The 13,499-nt window shown below is 61.6% G+C and overlaps 1 protein-coding gene across 2 annotated transcripts; it reads right to left on the reverse strand.

The window, feature by feature from the left end:
• Positions 1 to 218: 218 nt before the first annotated feature.
• ATG101 (autophagy related 101) lies at positions 219 to 11,490 on the reverse strand. 2 transcript variants are annotated; one of them, XM_065419343.1, is made up of 3 exons: positions 11,465 to 11,490; positions 5,810 to 6,120; positions 219 to 2,125 (listed from the first exon to the last, which is right to left on the reverse strand). In XM_065419343.1, the coding sequence occupies exons 2-3, from the start codon at positions 6,059 to 6,061 to the stop codon at positions 1,721 to 1,723; spliced, it is 657 nt and encodes a 218-aa protein (XP_065275415.1). In that variant the 5' UTR covers positions 6,062 to 6,120; positions 11,465 to 11,490; the 3' UTR covers positions 219 to 1,720. The 2 variants fall into 2 exon arrangements, with proteins under 2 accessions (XP_065275415.1, XP_065275416.1); XM_065419344.1 differs by having other exon boundaries at positions 5,810 to 6,116; positions 11,465 to 11,489.
• Between the last annotated feature and the right edge of the window lie 2,009 nt (positions 11,491 to 13,499).

The following is a 13,499-nucleotide window of genomic DNA, read 5'->3' on the forward strand; positions in this document are numbered from 1 at the left end:
AGAATCTGGCTGTAGATGTCCCCAGGGGACCTGAGCGTTCAGGAGGGGAGTGTGGATGCAGAGCACAGAACAGGTTGGCCTTGAACCCTCCTGAAATTCAGCCCCCCCGTCAGCTTCCCCATTCTTCTGCCCTTCACCCGGCAACTGTTCTCACTTCACTGGCCCCCATCCGACTCTCACAGCCCCTTGGTAAGAACACGGGAGCACACCGAGGGCTCTGATGGGAAAATAGTTTATTAGTAGACTCAGAGAAACCCACCCGCTCATCTCCCCCTCTGGAGTAGAAGCGCTCGCGCACCAAGGCCTGGCCTTTACTGCTGGGATGACACCTGGGCAATCGGCAAAGCCTGACTCTGGTGGAGGTGGCGCTACTCGAGCAGGGGGGAGACGCTCTCGACAGCCCGAGACACGGCGTAAAGAGAAGGCCCAGGCCAGTGTTTATTACACCCAGAGTATGAGATCTACACAATACAGACAGGTCAGTTTCTAACCCCAGAGTGTCTGTAACAAACACACGGGCATCAGTCTCCATTAGAGAGGAAGTGGGGACGGGGGCGTAAGTGTGTTGATGAGACAGGGTCTGGAGATCTCACCCCTGCTTTAAACAGAGCTCCTGGCTGCTTAGTTTTCTTTTAGCAGTCAGGAAGAACGAAGGGGGTATTTTTGATGGTGATGGCAGCGCAGTGAGGTCAATGGACGACACACACAAGCAACAGCTCCTGTGTACCCAGCTACACGTAGTTACTGGCCCGTCTGACGGCACATTGTGCGGAGACGGAGCCTGCAGGAACAGTAAGCAGCCGCCGCTCTTTCGCGGCACTCACGTCTCCTGCCAGCCCAGCCCTCGCTGCTTACAGCGGCCACTCTCACCACATTTGCTGCACGTCAGACGTGGACTTGGTTTCAGGTGACGGACTAGGGAATATGGGTTTTAGTGGCTGTGCAAGTGCCCGGCTGCGTCCCAGTATTTTCAGGAAGGGGCTTTATAAAGTTTAGCAAAGACTATCTGCTTGCCCTGGTGTGCTCTTCGACCACCTGCAGCATTCTCCCCCTTTCCCAGGCGGAGAGAGAGGCAGAGAAGGGCCTTGCCTCACGGGCACCCACAGAGACTCCCGACCGCTGTTCTAACCGCGGCTCTGGGGGGTCACAGCTGCTCTGTTGAGGGCAGTTCTTTCCCCACTGTTACAACAAGACAGTGTTAAAGGCAGAGAAATACAATCCCTGACTCGACCGCCAGCCAGAGGTTACCGCTGTATTGTCAGAGCCTGTGCAAAGCCCCTCCCCAAACAGACGGGGCGAGAGGAGGGGCCCTGTCCAGGAATTCACAATCCCACTCCGATGAAACAAGGCAGCAGCCGCCCCAGTATCAGGCAGTGCAGGGATGAGGTTCCAGGAGGGATCTGAGGGAGGAAAGGGAGACCAGGGGAGGGGAGCCAACAGGCCAGCTGCAATATAGGCCACGTGGCACAAGGAGCAGTTTGCTGACATTTCAGATCGCAGCCCCAGGTGACCCCCACATAGGGAGATTCACAATGAAGGGCCAGCCCAAGTCCAGCCTGCAGAACGCTTCCATCTGAAATGTACAGATGATAGGGCGGGGTCTAAGCAAACTCCTGCTGGGACCGTGCTCTGAGACGATTCTACTTGCCGGGACACCCTGGGTCATCCTGTGTGATGGGGAGCAGAAAGGCACAAGCCCCCTGTCCCCAGGCACCTGGCCCTACAGAGCCAGCGTGTCTTTGATGAGCCGCCGCATGGTGGTGGTGACGGAGGAGCCGAGGGAGTCGGTGATCTGGTAGGAGATCTTGTAGAGGTAGGGCTGCACGTCCTTCAGGCCCGTGTCGAAGACGTTGTCCACCTCTGACTGGGTGGGCATTTTGGGCAGGTACTCGTGCCTGTTCATCACCTCCACGATGTTGATAATCTTCTCACACAGTTTCTCCCCCACCTTCTCCCGGCAGATCTGCCGCTCCTGCTCGTTGGCTAGGTTCACCACGTTGACCTTGATGGTCCACACCTCCCAGGGAATGCACTCATCCGAGAAGGGCCAGCGCGACTTCTTCTTCTGGTAGAACTCCAGGGAGATCTGCCCGATGCCGTCGCTGCCTGAATATCGGAGGGCGTCCTGCAGAGAGAGCACCAGGCACAGTTGAGGTCAAGGGGCTTAGGGACACTGGAGGAAGGGCCATCTGGTCAAACCATGACAGACAGTCCCCGGCTCTGTCCTGGACAAATCCCTATGGAATTAAGATAATTCAATACAGTTTAAGTTAAATCTTACGGAATTAGGTTTAATCCATTGGGGCCCACTGTATTTAAAATGCAATGCTTTGTGTGTTATTGTAGGGTGGAGTGTAACTTTCCTAGGGACTTGGTTAATGGAGATGTTGGGAACTGCTAAGGACTTTGAGACAAGGCGTGTAAAGTGGATTTCCTAGGACAAACCTGAGGGGTGAGAAGGATGCAAGTGGCCCACTCTGAGTCCACCCTTTTGAAGCTGCGCCCTGGGGAGAGAAGCCAATTGTCTGCTATTTACTGGGTCAAAGACCCCTGAACTGTATAAAGGGCAGAGGGGGCCTGTACTGAGCTGAAGCTGTGATGAACTCCTTGGTGGGGTGTGGAAGGACTGCCCCTGCCAGAGCCCATGTGAGAGATGGGGGGATGTCTGGTAAGCGTGTCAGCGTGTGTGGAGAATGCGTTTTCTTTGTAGTGCCTCTTGACTAAAGTAGGTTTGCATAGGAAGTGCTGGGTGGTGCCGTCACACCGTTAGCCATCTCTGCAGAGAAAGCCAGCAGGTGTGGGCAGCCTCTCTGCTGGGAATAACACAGTGAAGGCAGCCTGGAAATACCTGGCTCAGAAGGGCCTCCATCCAAGACAGGCAATGGCCAGGACGCCTGAGAGCAGGTGCCCTTGCTGGGCCATGGAGGGGGAACTACAGCTGCAGTTTCCCTGAGCTGTGACGGACCCCACCCCAGTGATATGCAAGTATCAGCTCTAGCTATCTCTGCTACTCAGCTGGCCCTGTCACCAGTTTCTGAACACCTCATGTACCCCCCTCCCAACAGCCCTCTACAGTCCAGATGGGAAACTGAGGCACAGCGCAGCTAAGTGACTTGCCCATGGTCACACGTTGTCTGTGGCAGAGCAGGGACCTGAGCCCAGGTCTCCCAAGTTGCAGGCCAGCTCCTGACCACTAGGCCATTCCTCCTGTCGTCACAGAGGAGGAAGTTCAGACCCAGAGCTGCAGCTCCACGTAACTCAATTCTGCCAGGTGTGCGTTTGCTCTGGAGAACCCAGAATATCAGTACCTCAAAAAGACGCCAATCCCGAAAAGCAGGAGGGCTCTTCCACAGACAATAAAAGCAGGTAAAACTCATGAGGCCAGCACAGCAGTGCCAAAAGCAGCCACTACATCTTACAAACATGAAACCATGAGACCCCTGCACTGTCTGATGGAGAAAGCTAAGGAAGTATCTGGCAAAATGTCTGTAATTGGCCCCAGTGAGGGAACCTCCTGGCTAGAGCAGGGGACTGGGTGGCAGGATGTATCGCTAATGCATCATGTGACTGACAGGTCACATCCTCTCCTGGTCCTCAGATCCTCCAGCTGTAAAACAAACAGAGTAACTAACCTTCCGTGAGGGTCCATTAAACCACGTAACACGCTCCCAGATCACAGACGTAAGCCAAACATCTTCTTTGTCTTAGTCCAATGTTCAGAGCTGAGGGCCTGAGCCACGCGCCCTGCACTCCTTGGCCCGGCAGAACAGAGCTCAGCCCGTGAAACTGCTGCTGTCCAGAAGCCGTTTCCATTTACTGGAGCTCTGCTCTTCAGGGCCTGGAGACACTGTTCATTTTCAGCAGTTTGAGAGCTCTCTCGGAAGCCCAGCCAGATCAAGTCGTTACACTGAGCAGTCTCACCGTTAGCAGCCTCGTCCAGCGTGAACGTGACTTTTTAAAACATTAAATCGAACTGCAAAGCTGACGACTGACCTCATCACTGCAAACGAGGGCTAGCAAAGCACTGGAAACAAATGGCTGCTGGTGGCGCGTCCATCATAAAAACAGGGCCAATCAACCAAAGCACAAGAAACGAAGTGTGGAAACTTTTACAGGGGGGTTGAGAGGCGCAGTTGCTCATGTGGACTAGACACGCCTGGGAAAAGGAACACAGCTCCTTGTCTGCGAATTCCCAACCCCCCCGCTCGTCCCAGTTGCCTGTGGCAATGACTCCAGCATTGCTAAGCCGGGGCAGCCCAGGAGCAGAAAACGTAAAGGGAAGTTTAAATTTTGTGCTTTGCAACCTTCTTCGCTTTCCTTGACTATTAAGGAGGATTGTAAATTCCTAGGGCTGGAAATCCGGGATGGGGCTCCCAAACCGGACCCTCTACAGATGATAAAGTATTTGAACAGTGATGGTTTGAGATGACATCCAATCTCTCCACAACCCAGATATTACTGCTTCCCATGACCTTTTCAGCAGGATTTAGGACACCGTGGTTCATAATGCAGAAAACTCAAGGGATGATTTGTTCCCTAAATCTCCCTAGTTAAAATTCACCGCAACATATGTCTTGGATTTAATTCCACAGCAACCCTGTCACAATCTGACCATCCCCAATATAGCCTCTAAATTAGCTGGGGCAGAAATCGCATTGAATGGGCATTACAAGATGGACAGTATCTAGGCCCCGCTGCATTACACACCGCGAGTTTTGAGCAATAAGCACAGTGTGTGTCGGGCAAGGCGCCACAGAGAGCAAGCCGGAGCACCATGCAGAGATGTGCCTCTCCAAATGGTACTAGGACCACAGGATGCTGAACTGCCGGGACTTCATGTCTCCTGCCATTAACTCTCTATGGCCTGCGGGAGTCAATGTATCCAGACCTCATCCATCCACAGAGCCACTGCCCCTCTTTACATAGAACTACAAAATTCTCCTTTTCGCTCTGTGATGACTCCCATGATGCTCTCGATGAAGAAGGCTGCATAGCCCCAAAGTGCAGGATGCTGGGTTCATTCCCAGCCCGTTGCAATGGGAGTATTTTCCTACCCCAGATGACTTTGCACTTAGTGTCTTTTCCCCAGAGAATTTCCAAGCACTTCGCCTCACTACACTCGTCACACACACTCCCACCCACCCACCCATTGCTGGGGTTAGCTGATTTACAGAGGAAGAATGCAATGCACTGAGGACGTGTCTTCATTACAGAGTTAACCTGAGTGATCAGCACCTGAGTGTGGGCATCGGGTTAGCCTAGCCGAGGAGCGAGCGTCCCCCCGCAATCCCTTTTTGCGTTTGTGTCCTCACTGGTTCTGCGCTCGCCCTGGGGGGTCTGGGGACGTATCCCAGGATTCCCTGTGCTGAGACTCTAGGATTCCTTCCCAGTCCAAGTGAGGGAGACCTTGTCTGTCCTTTGGGGTGGAACTGTGGGAAGGGCGCTGGAGGATTATCAGCACTCGAACTATTCAGCCTGCGTCCTTACTGCAGAGTGAGCAGGTCCCAGCCAGGGCTCTAACCCACCCTCCCAGCTGGGTCAGCTTGCCCAGGCTTAAAACATCTCCAGACCTGGGGCAGAGGCTCTTCTGGGTGGATGGGAGATGACTGGGTTAAGACCCGGGGGAGAGCCTAGGTTAACCGTGGAGCGAAGACGCACCCTGGGAGGTTAAGGAGTACCTTCCTTTCAATGCCTTGGGCCCGATTCATAGCAGGGCTAAGGGCTTGCAGCTCCACCAACCCCTGTTGGGATTTCTGGTCTGCACATCCTCTGAGAAGTCAGCCAAGGTGACTGGCTCCAAGCTCTTTACCTTGAATTCCCCGACGGCCTTTCTCAGCGCTCGGTCCAGCTCCTCGGAGGAGACCCTGGCGTAGGTGAAGTCAATGAAGTCGCAGTCAACGTCCTGCGTCCCCACGGTCCCAATGGAGTAGGTCCCCTCCTTCTTGTAGTGGAACTTGCCAGTGCTGCGGTGGAGGAGGATGGTGTGGAGCACGGCAAGCATGGCCTCCTCGATCTGGCGGCCTTCCACCGAGACCTCAAGCACCTCAGCACGGCAGTTCATGGCAGTCTGCGCCCGCGAGGCCGGTGTTTCCAGCTGGGGATGGCAGAGTGGCGCTCTCCCTGTAACCAAACAGCACGTCAGCACACTGTGACCGCGGGACAGACTGCGGCAGCGGAGAGGAGGGTGGGACTGGAGTTATGGCACCGGCCTGGGACTCGGGAAATCTGGGCTCAAGTTCTTAGCTCTGCCACTGACTGTGGGACCTTGGCCAAGTCACTTCGCCTCCCCAGGCCCCACTTCCCCAGCTGTACAATGGAGAGAAGAACCCTCCTGTTCTCCTGCCCGTACAGAGAGAGTGAACTCTTCTGGGCAGGAACGGTTCTCAGCGTGGCAGGGCTCTGCCGGGACGTCCAGGCAGGGCCGTGCCACTGACTGTCACCAGAGCAGAACAGCCAGGGTTAGTCGTTTGCTCACAAGCAGGGTGTGTCAACTGTTGGTGCGAGCAGGGCCCCAGGAATCGCGTGATCCGAGTTCCATTCCGGACTCAGCCACAGACTTGCTTGGTGGCCACGGGCAAGGCCCGGCCTCCCTGTTCCTCAGCTCACTGCTCTGCAACATGAGGGTAACCCTCACCCTTCCTTGCCCTCAGCCAGACAGCGCACGGCGCGTGCTGACACTGGACGGAGGCAATACTAGATTGTCACCTTTCGTTGGAACTTATTAATAAAGCCTTGCACCGCTAGCACCGTTCATCAGAGGATCTCGGCAGGCTCTGCAACCATGAACTAAGCCGCCCAACCCCGCTGTGTGCTAGGCAATTTCCCCAGCTGTGAAATGGGGATGAGGGTAACTGAGGCACAGAGACGTGACGTACTCAGGCTCACATAGGAAGAAAGGAAAAAAGGTCTGAATAAATTGAGCCCTTGCTCTAACCACTACAACACACTGCCTCGGGATGCCTGCTTGAACATGTATTTTTGCGGTTGTTCTCAATAAAGAATATTTTTACCATGGGGGAATACTTTTTGTGTGTGTAGAAAGCATTATAACCCTGCAGGTCAGGGGACTAAATGAATGGCAACGGACCGTGATAAGGAATAACCGTTCCCGTCCTTTGGTCTCACATGCCCAGGGTGCCACCCGAAACAACCTGGGGCTCTTCCAAGTCTTGCAAAACATGGCGGAGACTCCGAAGATGCGTCAGAGACGTTAAACCTGCGGAGGAACTGGGGATCGGGGTGGGAGGCTATTTCTGCTGTGGAAAGCCAAAGCAATCAGGCTCACAACCACGTCTGTAAAAGAAGTCTGTCTGTAATGACAGCAGAGACTGCCCCCTAGTGATTCCTATTTAAGGTGACACAAACACCCTTCGCTTATTTAAAAAAAGGGGGGAGGAGATCCGAGAGGCCCTGGGTACTCCAGACCAAACAACATTTCATGCTACCGCCTCTCCCAGAAAGGCGATTTCGTAACCTGGCTCAGCTGGCCCCTGGAAAGTCGGTTTTTACAACCAGCTCGTGAGTTGTCCACAGACTGGCGACAACATGCAGAGCCAGACCAAAAAAACACCCCACTCCGTGTCTGCATTAGCAAGAGGAGATGGATTCTTTACATCGGGGTTATAGGAACCTGCGTCTCCTCTTAAGCAGCGGTGACGGCTGATGAATGATCCACTAGTCTGAAGAGAGTTAAGAAAGCTTAGCAACTGCTGTAGCAAGGTACACTAGACAGACACTCTGGTCGTGGGTGTCCAGGAGCCTCTGCTGTGATGGGTGTAGACAGGAGTCGCGAGTTAGGCGCTGTCTAGGTGAGGTGGTTTCTCAGGTACAGTTGTAATGCACAGCAGGTCACGAGTGTATTGACCCACGAAGGAGGAGAGAGAACTGGGCCATGAGAAGGCCAGGAAAACCCCTCCCCCTGGGGCTCTCTTCTCTGCTACAGGTAAGTGATCAACACCAGAATTTTGTCTGGTTTGCTCCCTGGCTTATGACACCAGGGAGACGTCCCTTCGCCCTTGTGTGCCTCAGTTTCCCCACCCCATGGCAGGCTCGTACAGACCCGCCTCTCTGAGGAGAAGGGTGGAGGCCGCCAGGAGGAGTCCAGTGGTGTCTATCCGGTGTTGGGAGATCCTTGGACGGAAGGGGCCTGAGATGGGCAGTGTGATCACCACTTCGGGGTGCTCCCAAGTCATGGTGTGAACCCCCCCACCCGCCCCCCATCTCCTCCCAGTGTCACCACGGGATCCTCACACCCACTGCAGACCAGCGAGAGCAACTCACTGACCCTGACTCCTGCTCAGAAGGGGGATCCCTGCGAACCCAGGCGTCCGGGCCCTGGCTTCCCCCAGGAGGGGATTCCTGGGAACTGGGGAGACAAGTTCCTATGTCATAGGATCCCGCTCACAGGGCCTGGTCCGGAGCAGGAGGAGACCCCCTGGGAATGGGGAGATGGGGGGCCCGGCCGGAGCGAGAGGGGTGATGGGGGGCCCTGGCGATGGGGGGGCCCAGCCGGAGGGGAAGGGGGGGTCCGGCTGAAGCGGGGGAGGCGGCCGGAGCGGGGAAAGGGGATGGTGGGGCCCGGGAAGGGGGTGATGGGGGGCCCAGCTGGAGCTGGCGGAGGCAGATGGGGGGGCCCGGGAAGGGGACGATGGGGGGCCCGGCAAGTTGGGGGCCCGGGGGAGGGAGATGGGGGGTCCGGCCGGAGCGGGGGGGGAGTTGGGGGGCGGGCGAAGCAGGGGAAGTTGATGGGGGGGTCCAGCCGGAGCGGGGGGGGGGATGGGGGGACCCGGGAAGGGGACGATGGGGGGCCCGGCCGGAGCAGGGGGAGGGGAAGTTGGGGGCCCGGGGGAGGGAGATGGAGGGGCCCGGCCGGAGCGGGGGGGAGAGTGGTGTGGGGCGGGCGAAGCAAGGGAAGTTGATGGGGGGGTCCAGCCGGAGCGGGGGAAGGGGATGGGGGCCCGGGGGGGAGATGGGGGGGAGATAGGGGGGTCTGGCCGGGGGGGGAAGATGGGGGCCCGGGGGGAGGGAGATAGGGGGGTCTGGCCGGAGCGGGGGGGGATGGGGGGGCCCGGGAAGGGGGCGATGGGGGGCCCGGCCGGAGCAGGGGGAGTGGAAGTTGGGGGCCCGGGGGAGGGAGATGGGGGGGTCCGGCCGGAGCGGGGGGGGGGGGAAGTTGGGGGCCCGGGGGAGGGAGGCGGAGGGGGGAAGTTGGGGGCCCGGGGGAGGGAGATGGGGGGGGTCCGGCCGGAGCGGGGGGGGGAAGATGGGGGCCCGGGGGAGGGAGATGGGGGGGGGTCCGGCCGGAGCGGGGGGGGGGGGAAGTTGGGGGCCCGGGGGGGGAGATGGGAGGGTCCGGCCGGAGCGGGGGGGAGGGAAGTTGGGGGCCCGGGGGGGGAGATGGGAGGGTCCGGCCGGAGCGGGGGGGCAGATGGGGGGGTCCGCCCGGAGCGGGGGGGGGGGAGTTGGGGGCCCGGGGGAGGGAGATGGGGGTTCCGGCCGGAGCGGGGGGGGAGTTGGGGGCCCGGGGAGAGAGTTGGGGGGGTCCGGCCGGAGCGGGGGGGGAAGTTGGGGGCCCGGGGGGGAGATGGGGGGGTCCGGCCGGAGCGGGGGGGGGGGAGATGGGGGCCCGGGGGGGAGATGGGGGATCCGGCCGGAGCGGGGGGGGAGTTGGGGGCCCGGGGAGAGAGTTGGGGGGGTCCGGCCGGAGCGGGGGGGGGGAAGTTGGGGGCCCGGGGGAGGGAGATGGGGGGGTCCGGCCGGAGCGGGGGGGGGAAGTTGGGGGCCCGGGGGAGGGAGATGGGGGGCTCCGGCCGGAGCGGGGGGGGGGGGAGATGGGGGCCCGGGGAGAGAGTTGTGGGGGGTCCGGCCGGAGCGGGGGGGGGAAGTTGGGGGCCCGGGGGGGAGATGGGGGATCCGGCCGGAGCGGGGGGGGGAAGTTGGGGGCCCGGGGGGGAGATGGGGGGTCCGGCCGGAGCGGGGGGGGGGAAGTTGGGGGCCCGGGGGGGGAGATGGGGGGTCCGGCCGGAGCGGGGGGGGGAAGTTGGGGGCCCGGGGGAGGGAGATGGGGGGGTCCGGCCGGAGCGGGGGGGGAAGTTGGGGGCCCGGGGGGGAGATGGGGGGCTCCGGCCGGAGCGGGGGGGGGGGGAGATGGGGGCCCGGGGAGAGAGTTGTGGGGGGTCCGGCCGGAGCGGGGGGGGGAGTTGGGGGCCCGGGGAGAGAGTTGGGGGGGTCCGGCCGGAGCGGGGGGGGAAGTTGGGGGCCCGGGGGGGAGATGGGGGGGTCCGGCCGGAGCGGGGGGGGGGAGATGGGGGCCCGGGGAGAGAGTTGTGGGGGGTCCGGCCGGAGCGGGGGGGGAAGTTGGGGGCCCGGGGGGGAGATGGGGGATCCGGCCGGAGCGGGGGGGGAGTTGGGGGCCCGGGGAGAGAGTTGGGGGGGTCCGGCCGGAGCGGGGGGGGGGAAGTTGGGGGCCCGGGGGAGGGAGATGGGGGGGTCCGGCCGGAGCGGGGGGGGAAGTTGGGGGCCCGGGGGAGGGAGATGGGGGGCTCCGGCCGGAGCGGGGGGGGGGGGAGATGGGGGCCCGGGGAGAGAGTTGTGGGGGGTCCGGCCGGAGCGGGGGGGGAAGTTGGGGGCCCGGGGGGGAGATGGGGGATCCGGCCGGAGCGGGGGGGGGAAGTTGGGGGCCCGGGGGGGAGATGGGGGGTCCGGCCGGAGCGGGGGGGGGAAGTTGGGGGCCCGGGGGGGGAGATGGGGGGTCCGGCCGGAGCGGGGGGGGGGGAAGTTGGGGGCCCGGGGGAGGGAGATGGGGGGGTCCGGCCGGAGCGGGGGGGGAAGTTGGGGGCCCGGGGGGGAGATGGGGGGCTCCGGCCGGAGCGGGGGGGGGGAGATGGGGGCCCGGGGAGAGAGTTGTGGGGGGTCCGGCCGGAGCGGGGGGGGAAGTTGGGGGCCCGGGGGGGAGATGGGGGATCCGGCCGGAGCGGGGGGGGGGGGAAGTTGGGGGCCCGGGGGGGAGATGGGGGGTCCGGCCGGAGCGGGGGGGGGAAGTTGGGGGCCCGGGGGGGAGATGGGGGGTCCGGCCGGAGCGGGGGGGGGGAAGTTGGGGGCCCGGGGGAGGGAGATGGGGGGGTCCGGCCGGAGCGGGGGGGGAAGTTGGGGGCCCGGGGGAGGGAGATGGGGGGGTCCGGCCGGAGCGGGGGGGGAAGTTGGGGGCCCGGGGGAGGGAGATGGGGGGTCCGGCCGGAGCGGGGGGGGGGGGGAAGTTGGGGGCCCGGGGGGGAGATGGGGGGTCCGGCCGGAGCGGGGGGGGGGGGAAGTTGGGGGCCCGGGGGAGGGAGATGGGGGGGTCCGGCCGGAGCGGGGGGGGGAAGTTGGGGGCCCGGGGGAGGGAGATGGGGGGTCCGGCCGGAGCGGGGGGGTCTCCCGGGGAGCGGGGGGACCAAGACGGGCCACCTGCCTCCCCCCGACTCACCTGCCTCCGAAGCTGGCCGCGGCTCCGCCTCCGCCTGGAATAAACCACCCCCGCCCGGCATAGGGGGGAGGCGAGACCTTGGAACGTCCCATCCCAGGGAATGGGGAGTGTGGCATACACCATCTGCGAGGGGGGGCAAACCATCGGTCTTTCTCTGAATCCCCGCCAAGCCCCCCCTTTTCTACGCACAATCCCTTAAAAGAGTGGGTAAAAAACAGCATTTATTTTTGTTTCTGTTCTATTTATTTTCGAACCCCCCCAAACAAAACAAACTTGTTAAAGAATCCCCCCCTCTCCAACTCTGACGTGGTTCGTTCCGAAAAAGAACAACCACAGAGCTAGCCCTGAGCGCGCCAAAGAGCGCCCCACTTCCTAGGCCGGGAGGCAGCGATGGCTCTCGGCTGCCCCCTAGGTTGGCGGACTCCCCGGGCGGTGATACTGCAGCTGCAAAGGTGTGCAGAGCCCAGCCCCGCCATGTGGGTTTCTCCCCCTTAGTGAACTGGGGAGGGGGTAACATTGCACCGGGCTGGCGCTGCAGCCCCCCTCAAAGTCCTGGGCCAGACTCAGAAATTCCCGAGTCTGGCTTGGCGAGCAGGAGGATTTGATAACACGGCTGGGTTTCTTCACCTGGGCTCGGGCTGTGGATTAGACTCAGACGATCAGGGTGGGAAGGGACCCCAGGAGGGATCTAGTCCAACCCCCTGCACAAGGCAGGACCAAGGAGGTTTCCTCACACGACATCATCTTTCATTCCTGGGGACTCCAGGACAGTCCTGGAGGGTTGGCAGCCCTACCTGGGTCACAGTTCCTGCCTTTTCTCTGCAACCCCGAGGCCCAGACACTTCCTTTGAAAGCAAGCGGAGCGTCGGGGACACCCGGTCGGAAAGGGACCCTGGCGGCTCCGATCCGCACCGCTGACCGGGCCGTTAAAAGTCCGGTCGGCGGTGCTGCGGGGCTAAGGCGGGCTAGTCCCTACCTGTTCTGGGGCACCGCGCTGCTCCCCGGAAGTGGCCGGCAGGTCCGGCTCCTAGGTGGGGGGGCCACAGGGCTTTGTGCGCTGCCCGAGCACCGGCTCCACACTCCCATTGGCCGGGAACCTGGAGGCCCCTCCTGCACCCCAGAGCCTGCACCCCCAGCCCAGAGCCCCCAAACCTGGAGCCCCTTCCTGCACCCCAGAGCCCGCACCCCCAGCCCAGAGCCCCCAAACCTGGAGCCCCCTCCTGCACCCCAGAGCCCGCACCCCCAGCCCAGAGCCCCCACGCCCCCCGCACTACAATCCCCTGCCCCAGCCCAGAGCCCCATCCCACACCCTGAACCCCTCATCTCTGGCCCAATCCCAGAGCCCTCATCCCCTCCTGCCTCAACCCACAGCCCCCTCCCACATTCCATATCCCTCACCCCCTCCCCCGCCTGGAGCCCCCTCCCGCACACCAAACCCCTCATCCCTGGCCCCACCCCAGAGCCAGCACCCCCAGCCCAGAACCTTCACCCCTCCCACACCTCAACTCCCTGCCTCAACCTGCAGCCCCCTCCCATATTCCAAATTCCTCGTCCCCACCCCTCAGCCTGGAGCCCCCTCCTGCACCCCAAACCCCTCATCCCCAGCCCGAGCCCTCATCCCCTCCTGCACCCCAACTCCTTGCCCCAGCCCAGAGCCCCCTCCTGCACCCTGAACCTCTCATTTCTGTTCCCATCCCAGAGCCCGCACCCCCATTTAGAGTCCTCACCCCCTCCCACACCCCAACCCCCTGCCCCAGCCCAGTGAAAGTGAGTGAGGCTGGGGAAGAGCAGGAGGCGGGGCCTCGGGGAAGGGGCAGGACTAGGGTGTTCAGTTTGGTGTGATTAGAAAGTTGGCAACCCAGGCTGAGAGTCACATGAATCCAGGAGCTGGGGCTGTAGGAAATATACCAAATATTGCCAGCATTAGCAACCCTGAACATTATTTATACAAAGCAACAGAGGGTCCTGTGGCACATTTAAGACTAACAGATGTATTGGAGCATAAGCTTTCACGGGTGAATGCCCACTTCGTCGG

Source organism: Emys orbicularis, chromosome 19, assembly GCF_028017835.1.
Source record: "Emys orbicularis isolate rEmyOrb1 chromosome 19, rEmyOrb1.hap1, whole genome shotgun sequence".
Lineage (NCBI taxonomy): Eukaryota > Metazoa > Chordata > Testudines > Emydidae > Emys > Emys orbicularis.